This window comes from Anolis carolinensis, chromosome 1 (assembly GCF_035594765.1).
Source record: "Anolis carolinensis isolate JA03-04 chromosome 1, rAnoCar3.1.pri, whole genome shotgun sequence".
NCBI classification, from domain to species: domain Eukaryota; kingdom Metazoa; phylum Chordata; class Lepidosauria; order Squamata; family Dactyloidae; genus Anolis; species Anolis carolinensis.
In genome coordinates, this window is record NC_085841.1 from 196799542 (window position 1) to 196812666 (window position 13125).

At 38.6% G+C, this 13125-nt stretch overlaps 1 protein-coding gene and 1 long non-coding RNA gene across 6 annotated transcripts in view; one reads left to right on the forward strand and one right to left on the reverse strand.

The window, feature by feature from the left end:
• The window catches only part of LOC103280023 (uncharacterized), a 1071411-nt gene that overhangs the window by 280697 nt on the left and 777589 nt on the right, over positions 1 to 13125 (reverse strand). The window lies entirely within an intron of this gene.
• fam171b (family with sequence similarity 171 member B) overlaps positions 1 to 13125 on the forward strand; it is a 54603-nt gene that overhangs the window by 24776 nt on the left and 16702 nt on the right. For all 3 annotated transcript variants that reach the window (XM_016998221.2, XM_016998222.2, XM_062963444.1), the window contains exons 2-4: positions 7804 to 8037; positions 10455 to 10547; positions 11282 to 11440. In XM_016998221.2, the coding sequence (XP_016853710.1) occupies positions 7804 to 8037; positions 10455 to 10547; positions 11282 to 11440 (486 nt within the window). The remainder of the gene's footprint in view (positions 1 to 7803; positions 8038 to 10454; positions 10548 to 11281; positions 11441 to 13125) is intronic.

Genomic DNA, 13125 nt, shown 5'->3' on the forward strand with positions numbered 1-13125 from the left:
GGTACTTTCTAAAACATTGATGTCCTTACCAAGTGAAATCTCTTTCTTTCTCTGATAGGTCCCCCTTGTAAAGACCTTACTGTTACTATACTGATCTTCTGTCTGTCTCAAAGACTTTCTAGCATGACACTTCCTCTACCTGTAGTTAATAACTTACTATATTTCTCTGACCTCTATCCTTTCTTCATCATGCCTTGCCTTCTCTTAGACCAGTTGTTCTCAACCTTCTTAATGCTGTGACCCCCTAATACAGTTCCTCATGCTGTGGTGACCCCCAACCATACAATTATTTTCATTGCTACTTCAGAACAGTTATTTTGCTTCTTTTATGAATTATAATGTAAATATCTGATATACAGGATGTATGTCAATTCATTGAACCAAATTTGGCACAAGACTACCTGATATGCCCAAATTTGAATACTGGTGGGATTGGGGGGATGGTTTTGCCATTTGGGAGTTGTAGTTGCTGGGATTTATAGTTCACCTACAATCAAAGAGCATTTGGAACTCCACCAACGATGGAATTGAACCAAACTTGGCACACAGAACTCCCATAACCAACAGGAAATACTGGAAGGGTTTGGTGGGCATTGACCTAAAGTTTGGGAGTTGTAGTTCGCCTACATCCAGAGAGCACTGTGGATGCCAAACAATGATGGATCTGGACAAAACTTGGCACAAATACTCAATATGCCCAAATTTGAGCACTGGTGGAGTTTGGGGAAAATAGACCTTGGCATTGGGAGTTGTCATTGCTGGAATTTATAGTTCACCTACAAAGAGCCCCTTGAACCTCATCAATGATCGAATTGGGCCAAACTTCCCACACAGAATCCCCATGACCAACAGAAAATACTGGTCATTGGCGACCCCTCTGAACTCCCCTCACGACCCACCCAGGGGTCCTGACCCCTAGGTTGAGAAACACTGTCTTAGATCCTTAGCCTGCTGCATTGGCATCCAGGAAACTAAAGGCTTAGGCAGGAAGTGTGCTGGTATGGCACGTAAGGAGTGGGTAGGTCTACTACCAAAATGCTTCTGTAATAGCTCAAAAAGGTCCAAATGATTCACTGTGCAGGCACAGGCAATCTGTTTGAGTTCATAGATAACTATTCAAAGAACTACATTCACAGGTAAGCAAATCTGTCCATTTTATACATCACATTTCAGAACAAAAGAAGTCTGCTTTGTGGACATAATTTGTTGTACACATCGTGCGGATTTATTCTGGTCTAGTTATTTCTCTACATTTGTGTATGTTCTTAAGCCTGTGCCCTCAATTAACATGCTGGGTAGTATTGACTGCACAGAGCATTAGCTATCTTGTTGGCAGCCCTACATGATAACTACTCCTGCTGCGTTAATACAATGAGAAGGTCTGATATCCCCAAAAGAACTGATTTCCTCGTTATAGGTCAGCGCCTTTCTCATATCTCTAATAAGATTGAGTAGAAAATAGCATGTTCTGCCAAGTGAAATGTGGAGAATGATGGTTGTTCATTCAGCTAAGACCAAACAAATCTCCCAGTGTATTATGTGTGCGAGAGCAGGAGAGTGCGAGAAAGAGCTCATAGCTGGTTAGCATGCAAGACAAAAGTATGCATTAGAGGCAGTCTCTGGAAAATATAAATCTTAAGCATATGCCTGACATTTTCCAAATGAAGATTTTTAACAAAGATACTCGTTCTGATTTATGTCACTCTCAGAGGCAGAAAAGGAGGAAGTGGGATAAATGGCAGAATAAATGTTATATGCAAATACTTATATCAAAAATTACAATGTCTGCTCTACAGGGGAAAGCAGTTTCAATTAGGGGTTTTTGGTGCAGATATGAGAATTTCTTCCATTCCCCTATTTGTCATTTTTGGTAGTAGACCTCAACTCCGAAGTCTCAACTCTGAAGTCTTCCGTCTTTCCAATTCTCTAGACATGTTACAAAATGAGCATCCCTTGCCCGCATTCTGACATCTGAAATTCTCCAAAAATCCAATATTCTTCATAGGAGAGACTGAGATAGTCACACCTTTGGTTTCTGAACGTTCAATGTCCACATCTACAATAGTGGTTCCCAACCTTTTTTTGACCAGGGCCTACCTGACCAGGGACCACTTTGACTAGGGATCACTCTCCAATATTAGTACCAAAAGGGTTACAAATCAGTTTTTTGTCAACTTTAGATTTGGTTTGGTTATTTGGGGTGGTGATTCAGCTCTGTGGAAAGAAGCAGAAATAAAATAAATAAATAAAATAAAGAGGAAGGAGGTTCGCAGACCAGATTTTTGTTCTCACAGCCCTCTGCCGGGCCCACAGGTTGGGAACCAATGATCTACACCATAGTTATATTATATATAATTATCAACACACATGATGTATATGATGCATATGAAACATACATGAATTTTGTGTTTAATAATTTGGAATTTCTCTGTCTCTAAGTATTCCTTGTTTAAGAAACCTCAATGACATTAATGGGATTGCCCTAAGTTGACAGGCAGCTTGAAGGCACGCCCTAACACACACACACACACACACAACCTCTTCCTCCTGACCCAATCCATTACACTCTGTGATCTAAACTGGTTCTAGATATATTTATTTTTCTCAAAGAAAGTAAAACTGTGTTCATTTTGGAATATAGATCTGGAATATTTCTACTGGCTATTTCTTGAAGAAATGTTGCAGCATGGAGGCAGTAGCTTGAATGTTGGACAGCAATTCTGAAGACCAGTGTTTGAATCCATGCTCATCCACAGAAACCTGCTATGTCACATTCTCTCGGCCTCAGAGAAAAGCAAGGGCACCCCACGTTTGAACAAATATTGCCAGGAGAAGTCTGCAATAAATTCATTTTAACGTTGCAATGTACCAGAAATTACTTGAAGGTACCCAACAATTTCTGGTGGAGCCCCGGTGGTGCAGTGGATTAAACCACTGAGCTGCGGAACTTGCTGACCTAAAGGTCGGTGGTTCGAATCCGGAGAACGGGGTGAACTCCTGCGGTTAGCTCCAGCTTCTGCCAACCTAGCAGTTCGAAAACATTCAAATGTGAGTAGATCAGTAGGTACCACTCTGGTGGGAAGGTAACGTCGCTCCATGCAGTCATGCCGGCCACATGACCTTGGAGGCATCTATGGACAATGCCGGCTCTTTGGCTTAGAAATGGAGATTTGCATCCCCCACCCCTCAGAGTCAAACACGACTAGACTTCATGTCAGGGGAAAACCTTTACCTTTTACCCAACAACAACATTGTTTATAGCTATTGGTAAAATGGCAAATTGGGGCAAATGAAATCTATAAAAATCACACATCTTTTGAACTACAGGACCCTTATCTCTTATGTAAATGAGTATGCAGAGCATGTTGAAAAAAGATAATAAAAACAGTCTTACACATTTTAAAAATTCCTGAATATGTCGAAGCACCTAGTTTTTGCTAACTCTGAGATTTTTTCAGTATGAGTAACCGAACACATTTTAGGTTCATGTTGTGTAGTGTGTTGATAGATACGATTTAAATGTTTGTATTGAGAGGGGAGAAAAGAGTCTTGCTTACATTTAAAGACTACAGTCTTTCATGCATTGCTGTGACATCCTCATAGTCCTGTTTATGGCCTAGTGTGTTACTTGTTTTGAATGCAGTACATTAAATATCACCTACCTGCCTCAAGGAAAAATATGCAGAGCAGAGAGAAAGAGAGTAATGGATACTGACACTGCAACATGTCTTCATGTATTCTTGCACCGTTAATCAGTTCGTATTACCATTAGAAATCGGGACATTGGAACAAGGTGCAAAAGTTATGTCATATTATCGAAATTAAAGACCAGATTTAATCATTGGATAGTAGAGGGTGTTGAAAGCTTAAAATGAATGATTGCAAAGCTGAAAGTGTATTTACAGAGTTCCTATGGATTCTGTAGAATCATGTTTCTATCTGTTGTGTGTCATCTACAAAACTGATTAATAATTGAAAACGTCTCAGAATCTTGATGTCCCAATAATATTTTGAAACATAAGCTGGTTCAAAACTGAAACTATTTTTCAGTATAGATGGGGAATTATTTCATTTTGATGTTGTCTTCTATGCTGCCTTAAAGGCTGCTTTGATGGACAAGCAGCCTAAAAGTATTTTAACTAATTCCAACATAAGAGGTTTCTTTCTATTACTCTTTTCAGTAGCACAGTCACTGGCACCACACCAGGGAATATTTTTTATAACTTTGACTACATGATGGTGCTACTGCCAGACAATTCCTGTTTTTTAGCACTGACTAAAAAGGGGAATAGGCTTGTACAGTAGACTTCCCGGGGGAATTGGTAGATGCCAGATAAATGTAGTTTCCGGTTGCTTGAGAGTTGCTATTAAAAATAGGCTTAACTAATACTATACTGGAGCCCCCAGTGGCACAGCGGGTTAAACCGCTGAGCTGCTGAACTTGCTGATTGAAAAGTCAGTGGTTCAAATCAGGAGAGTGGGGTGAGCTCCCATTGTTAGCCCCAACTTCTGCCAACCTAGCAGTTTGAAATCATGCACATGTGAGTAGATCAATAGGTATCGCTCCAGCTGAAAGTTAACGGCACTCCATGCAGTCATGTTGGAGGTGTCTACAGACAATGCCAGCTCTTTGGCTTAGAAATGGAGATGAGCACCAACCCTCAGTCAGGCACAACTAAACTTAATGTCAGGGGAAAACCTTTACCTTTAATACTATACAATTATACCATTCCATAAACTCTCTCTTGACTTGCTATTAATATTGAAATACAGTAATTGAAAGCAAACAAAGACAACTTAATTTAACCCTGTTTTATGCATGTATTTTCATTTTTATTTCATTTTCATTTCTTATTTTTTAATGGTTGCTTGAGTTCAAGTTAGCTCAGAGTAAATCAAAACAAACCTTTGCCAAAATATAAATGTGTTAAATGTACCAAATCCAACAGTCTTGTAATTTCATTTGTTTTCCTCCTGGACATAATTTTGTATCACTTCAGAATTGCTCTTCTGACCCCTTTAGGTGGAAGGTCAATTCCACCAGAGTTTTGTCCATTGATGCAGTAGAAAAGGAAGCAAATTTTACTTTCTCCTCCAACCCTATGTGTTCTTGAGATATCCTTTGGAATAATGATGCAATCCATACATTGTGTGGATCCGGTATTAGTGAACTAAGCACTGACCCTGGTTTTATTTTGGGAGCAGGCGGACGATATTTGTAAAAAGTCCTTCCACACCTACCTATGTTTGCTTCCAGCCAACTGGGAATGTGCTGAGCAAAATTCGGAGTGTTCTTGGCTATGGAAGGAAACATAATGTGTTTTGTGTGACTGTTGCAGTGAAAATCTGCCAACTGTGTGAAGCTGTAAGAAATACATCACTGTCTTATATTCTTCTATATATATATATTTTAAAAATCCCACTTGATGTATTAGGATATCATCTCTAATTTTCAGCTGTTTCTGTATAAATGTAATGCAGTGAATATGTATTTTTAATAAGATTTTTAAATTATGAATTTTAAATTATCTGCGGTTTTTAGAATATGTTTTGAGTGTATGTGCTCTTTTAAACGAATGTTTCTTTTAATTGATTTTTAAACTGTTTTTTAACTGATTGCAAAGTCAGTTTGTTGTTCCCTGCATCAATCCATGGGGAAAGGTGGCTAAATAAAAATAAGAACAGCAGCAACAATAACAGCTGGTGGGTCCATCCAAAACAGTCTCCTTTCTTAAGTTTATTCTTTAGCACTTGCCAACTTGGTTTCCTTTCAAATTGAAACAAAAAGGAAAATGGAACATTTTCCTTTCAGTATTATTTAGAGCAGTGCTTCTCAACCTGGGGTCCCCACAATTTTTTGGCCTACAATTCCCAGAAATCCCAGCCGTTTTACCAGCTGTTAGGAAAGCCAAAAACATCTGGGGACCCCAGGTTGAGAACCACTGATTTAGAGTTTCCTTTTTCCTGTCTTCTGGATTCTGCTTTGATCTGTATGCAGGCATTTCAAACTTGTCTTTTAAAGTATGATGGATTTTCTGGGGAAAAATCAGCCTACCTTCCCTTCCTCTTGCTGTTCTTCTTTCCTTGTCCAAGAATTTGCTACTGCGCAGATGTCATGCAAGTTTATGGCACAGTCTAACAGCTACTTTTACCATAACAAAATTCCCATATAAGTTACAGTATTAGAAGTTGCAACTAGGTTTGTGTATTTCGGGTTAATTGCTATCCATTTTTGCTTGCCGGATATTGGAAGCCCCCCATATCCGTTTTCCAGCGCCTCCCGAAAACGGGCACGCTACCAAATGGTCATTTTTGTTCAGCATCCGAAAAAAATTATTTTCAGCCCATTGGTAGCAATGGGGAACTTACGAGGCTCTCCTTTCCCCTGGGAGCCTTTCCTTTGTTTCCTTCATGGGAGTTTCATCAACAAAGTTAAGAAAGCATCTTACCCAGCCTATTATGGGGGGGGGGGGGGACTTCCCACAGTCTCCCCTTCCATATCCTTAAGACCTGGATTTAAAAAAGCATCAGAGTTACCACTCTTAAGTTTCTGGATTCTTTCCCTTCTGTTTGTAGAGGAGGAGACTGGGTTTACTGCTTCTTAAAGCTGTTTTACTCTAGAGAAGAGGCAGGCACATGTGCTTTCTTCTCTCCCAGCACCAGCTGCTTTCCAAGGCATTTTAAGGAGGCCCAGGAAAGGAAGACAATGACCTGGAGCTCACTGGATTTGTCCTCCCTGGACTACCTTAAAAGTCCCCTCACTTCCCTGCAAGGCTGCAATCTCCTTTCTGCTTGGGGTTTTGCTTCCTTAAAGCTGTTTCTACTTTCTACTCTAGAGGAGAGGTAGACTTCTCTTTTTGTTTGCTGGGATTACTATTATTAATAATATTTTAGAAGTATTTTCTGCAGGAGAGGAAGGGAAGGTGAAAAAGAAGCTAAAAGATGAAAGCTCCCAAATGCGTGTGCACCCCACCCACCATCCCTCAGGTCTCCAACTCCCAGTCAGTCCCACTAAATAAAAAGTATGAGGAAAATCCAAAAGATTCAACCATTACAGGCTCCCAAAGGAAACGGAGGAAATGGAAGAAATGAAATCCGTGTACAACCCTAGTTGCAACCAGTGGCAAACGTTTGCGTGGAAGATTTTCACTGGGAAAATGCTGCTAGGGAAAAGATCTGCAGATTTTTTTCAAACCAACCTTGGAAAGGTTGTCACAGTATGTGTCCAGGTTGAAAATGCTCTTGTTTAGTGATTTTGTATGAACACAGAGAAGCATGCAGAAACATCTCTTTCCATTAAGAGTTTACAGAATATAGGCCCTTCATGATCAACAGCTTTGAATCTGGCAGATGAATTGTCCAAACTAATTATCTCCAACCCATTGATTCCTAAATGTGCTGGATAGAGAAAGGTTCCATTGTGCTCAACCAGAATGATCAATGAGGTTGTGTTAAAAGTTTAATTGTGAACTTACACATTTTAACTGTAATGCTGGCCAAATAGAATGCTTGCCCATTTGACAAACATGAATTTCAGAATGGGGAACTGGATAGAAACTGGTTAATGATGTGTGATAGTGCACTAGTCAGAAAAGATGTATTGTGGAATGGAGAGATACGTGCATGTTCATCCATAGTCTTGTAGTGTATGAATTGCACCATCGTTTTTGTCAGAAATCCAGAATTCCAGCTAATAATATCATTGATTAAAAGAAGCTTCCACTTATAAAATAGAGACTTGCTTTTTTGAAAGTACATATTCCAGTACAAATGTAATTATAATCTAGTTTTTTTCTCTTTCAGGATCTACGTTTACACTGAAGGTGCAAGTCAATGACATAATCAGTCATCAGTATCTACGCCAAGCAGTTGTGGAAATCTTTGTCAACTACACCAAAACTAATTCAACATTCACTGGAAATAATGGAGCAGTATTGATACGAGTTCCTTATCAGCTAGGTCTGAGCTTAACAATTGTGTCTTATAAAGATGGTTATATGCTAACGCCTCTGCCTTGGAAGACTGGGAGAATGCCAAGTACGTAAGCCCCTTTCAAAAGCTTATTTTTAAATGGAATGCATTTGAACTTTTCTCCCTTGGGTAATCTATCTAATTGTTATCAAATGAATGCTACTTAATACAATCATCCAAAGTAGGTCATGTCTGGATGCAACAGTAAATGTCATTGTCTTAGAACACGTATAAAATAAGATTCAAATAAATCCATTAAATTTTGAATAATTGAAAGTCTTCACTGAGTATATGCAGGTTATATTGAAGGCTGCAACATGTTCAGCAGTCATAAAAGCTGAAATGAGGGTGAGTAACATATTCTCTCAGATCGTGTATTTTCCAGATAAATCAGAAAAGTTACAGGTCTGCTGCTGGAGTTTTGGTTATAACTTTTTAAAAAGTGTATTTTTACATATATATCTTCTGTTATTTGGTTAATGTCTATTTGTTATATATATAACAAAAAGAATGGACAGTTCTATCCAGGCACAAAATGTGGCCCTGAACGGGTGAAATATACCAGTTTGGAGCCTCATTATGGCCAGTCAATATGCTGTCAGTAATCTCCGTGGCAGAACAGCAGCCCCGCAATTCAGCTGTGCCAAAGCTAGTTGGACATGGCTGGGATTGGGCAGGATCCTACCCACTAATCCCACACATCCCCCTCCCCTGACAGAAAATTGGCATTTATTGGTGCTCAAGGTTGTTTACTTCCTAGTTGCTGCTATGTGACTGAGCAAAGCACCTTGAGAGGAGCAAACCCCTTCCCACTCCTTTCAAGCTGCCTTGCTCAGTCACATGGCAGCAACCAGCAAGTAAATAATTCTGAGCTCAGATAACCCAATTCAAAGCAGATATTGTGGGATGTTCTGCCTTTATATTCTGAGTTATATAGCTGTGTGGAAGGGCCCTGAGTCCACACTGCCATATATTCCAGTTCTTTTTTTAATAATTAATTTTTATTTACATACATTAACAACTTTTAGTAAAACAAAACACAAAAGCAATGAACATTTTACAAACATATAACGCCCCCACCAAGGCCTGAACAAGTATCATTTCCTTTACCGTAAGATTTATAAGTCAACCATTAAACAAATGTCATATCCAAAATTCCTAACCAACCTGATTATATTTTTTTCCTTTTTCACTTTCTAGAACATATTTAATAAAAACTGACCAGTATAAATCAAAATCAGATCTATTAGTTTCCCCCCTGAACACTCTCATTTCCATTGATAATTTATAATTTAAGGCTACATTCCATACCTCGCCCATACCATTGGTTACTATCTTCCAATTCCTTGCAATTATAAGTCTCGCCACTGTGAGATTCTTTCTTTTCCATTTCTAAATTCAACTTTGTGGCAACCATTAATAATGCTAACCTAGCATCCGGAGTGATGTTTGTTCCTATAATGTTACTGATGTCTGTAAATATGTTGTTCCAAAATCTCTTCAACTGGGGGCATTCCCACCATAGATGAAAATATGTCCCTTTGTGCATGCCACATCTCCAACAGAGGTTACTTTGCTTCCTATCCATCTGGTCAAGTTTAACCGGTGTGTTATACCATCTCCATATGACTTTATATACATTTTCTTTTAATTTTATTGACATATATATTCCAGTTCAAAGCAGATAATGTGGGATTTTATTCAGCAGTGTGAAAAGGGCAGTCTTCAATCAGTTGAATCAACCCATAAGTAAATTCTATTGATTCATAGGCTCAACTCTAGTCAGAATAACTTAGCTCAAAATTTTTACATTTCCTAGCCTGGTGCTCTCAAGACATTTTCAACTTGAGATCTCATCTACTCCAACTAATTTGATTAAGACAGGAAGATAGGTAGTTCAAAATTATATGTCGTTTGCCTCCGCTTTTAGTGAGTTTAGAAGCACCAAGTACTGGCTTTAAACCAATTAGAGTTTACACCTGAATTGGAGAACTGTAATTCATTTAAACATTCTCCCCCATGATGGTTTGGTCAAACAAGGTGTCATTAAATACTCTGGTTAAATTCTGGAATGTTTAGGAAAAAAAACCCTTAATATATTGAGAAGTGGGAAGAAACTGTGCTAATGTTTAAGTATGGAGTGAAAGCATTTCTAGGCTCCTCAAGTTATCTCAAATAATTTTCTTAAATACATAGTACCATAGGTACCTTTTGACATTTTGGACTTTTATTTTGGTTGTATTTTAATACACAAGAAATGCTTCAAAAAGTTATTCAGCAAATAGAATGGTCGTATAGTTATTCAGAAGAACGTTTTAAGAATGCACTGGGATTCTACACTTAATCCAAATCTATACGATCATTTTTTTTTCTCAAATAAAATAATTATGCCTTACATTTTATCACTTTCAGGACTCATGTTTTCACTAGGTTTCTTTTCAGTACATGCCTATGTGGTGATATATTTATTTTGTTTCCTGCAGTTTATTCATCAGTCACACTTTCACTGTTTCCTCAAAGCCAGGCAAATATATGGCTGTTTGATGATACAATTTTAATTACTGGGAAACTTTCTGGTAAGTAATAGCAGCAAGCAAACAAAAGCACAATTATAAAACATTTCTCCTGTTGATGTGTATTGCTAATATGGGTGGGTTACATACCAGAATGGGTTTATTTTTGATTTAGATGTATTTATCTGTTTATTCATAAATTTAAAAAAGCATTCTTATAGGAATAAATCACTCACAGAAAGCAGTCAGATCTTGTCGTTAAACTTAGGAAAGATCTGGTTGTAGACATTATCACATCTCACTTTTTAATGATCTTATAACAGGATGTAGCAATCATATCACTGAAATTTTTTGGGTTCAGGGAGCTGCAACAGAGTAAAGTTGGCTTTTGGGGATGGGAAGTTTGATGGGAGATTATCATAGCTATATTTTTAGTTATGTTTCGTGATGCAAGCTAGAGGTTCCAGTTAGTATATTATATACTGCCTTCTTTATTTTTTAATGATTCAGAATATTGTAGACTGCTCTGATGAGTTGCTAATTACCATTTTATTATTATGTGTGCCTTTTCAAGTTTCACAGTCACAAAGCTTACACACTGCTCCCTTGAATGAATTCATAATCTTTTAGATCATTATATTTCAAAACATCAGCCCAACCCAGAGAATTAGTCATTTAAATCATTTGCAAATTTGTATGCTTGATAGGTGGAAGACCTAAATGTTTCTTCCTTGAACATAAGTTTTGATGCTGGCACAAACCAAAATTGCTGACTTGCAATTTTTCCTCTCTTTCAGATGCCAAATCTCAACCAAGTGTTCAGTTTCCAAAATATCTGATTAAGCTTCCCATCACCCACCACATCACAAATATAACAGCCTACTTGACAGTGCCACACCAATTTTTAAAAGTGGACCATTTTCTCTACACAATAGGAATCCTTTCAAATAAGTCAGGTATGTCAGATTTGCTACTGTCTCCTGAATCCAACTCTTTAACATGCATTTATGATGCAGAGAGCTTGAAATATAATAATTTCAAGCCCTCCCTTACTGTGGAAAGCTTGAAATGTAATAGTGAAGATGAGTGATGAAAGATCTCCTATGGCACTGTACCACATTGGTGCATCTGTAGTTAACACATTCCGTACGTTTGTTGCTGTTGATTTTGGTATTGATGCTTTTCCTATCTGCCTTCATATTTCTAACTTACAGTGATCCTTATGTGAACCTACTACAACGTATATTTGTGGCAAAAAATATTCAGAAAGGGTTTGCCTTTGCTTTCCTCGGAAGCTGGGAAAGTGTAACCTGCCCAAGGTCATCCAGTGTGAGTTTCCATGGCTGAGCAAGGATTCAATTCCTGGTGTCCTGAGGTTGTAGTCCAACATGCAAACCACTATTACCACTTTAAAAAGAAGTGAGACAGAAACCAAAACCTAGAACGCAATGATTTGATCCTGTACATGTGTGTGTATGTGCCTTTGAGTCACCCGTTGAGTTATGGTGACTCCATGAATTTCATAGGATTTTCTTAGGCAAGGGATACTCAGAGGTGGTTTGGCCAGTTCCTTCCTCAGGCCTCCACATTCGCTGGGGTTTGGGGTGCAAGACTCCTGAAAAGTGGCAGAATGGTGAATAAAACAATATTATGTTTTCATCGGAGAGAGCAACTCTCTAGGGGGTGCATTTACACTGTAGAGTTAATGCAGTTTGACACCCACTTGCACCTCCATGGCTATGGAGCCCCCAATGGCGCAGTGGGTTAAACCCTTGTGCCTGCACGACTGCAGTTCGAATGTGAGGAGCGGGGTGAGCTCCAGTCTGTCAGCTGCAGCTTCCCATGTGGGGGCATGAGAGAAGTCTCCCATAGGATGGTAAAACATCAAATACCCGGGCGTCCCCTGGGCAATGTCCTTATAGACGGCCAATTCTCTCACAACAGAAGCAACTTGCAGATTCTCAAAAAGAATTCAGCACTATGGAATCATGAGGGTTGCAGTTTAAGAAGATATTTAACCTTCTCTGCCCAAGAGTGTTATTTCCTCACCATACTAGAGTTGAAGTTGACCATAGCATCATACTGGAGGACATAGAGATTCCTAGAGAGACCCCTTTTAATCAAAATCCCAGAATAATTTAAGCTGGAAAAGTTAAACACACAAATGTAGAGGGCCAACTTTATAGCCTGCAATATCTCGATTATATGAGTCCACACTGCCATATACTGCATTTCAAAACAGATAATCTGGATTTTATATGGCAGTGTAGAAGGAGCGATAGAGATCCCTAAGATCTTCAACCTCATATGAAGAAATATGTCTCTATCTTGCAATTTCAGGGATTCCCTTTTGCATAGCTGTAGGTCCATTGTGCAGATTCTTAAAAATTCAAGTGTTCTAATAAAGGATGTTAAGATGGAGATATAATCCCAATATAGAACACTCTATTTTATATCCATGCTGTTCTCATAAAAAATTTAAATCTTTCTCTCATTTCTTAAATCACCCTGCATGCGGTTTCCAAAGAATTCATTAATTAATGAGCAGCAGTCGTATGTTCACTAAATATGCATTCGTGTCGCCCATTAGAATGGGGTAGCTAGGTTTGCTCAAATACGAACGGCCAATTTTTCCCATCTC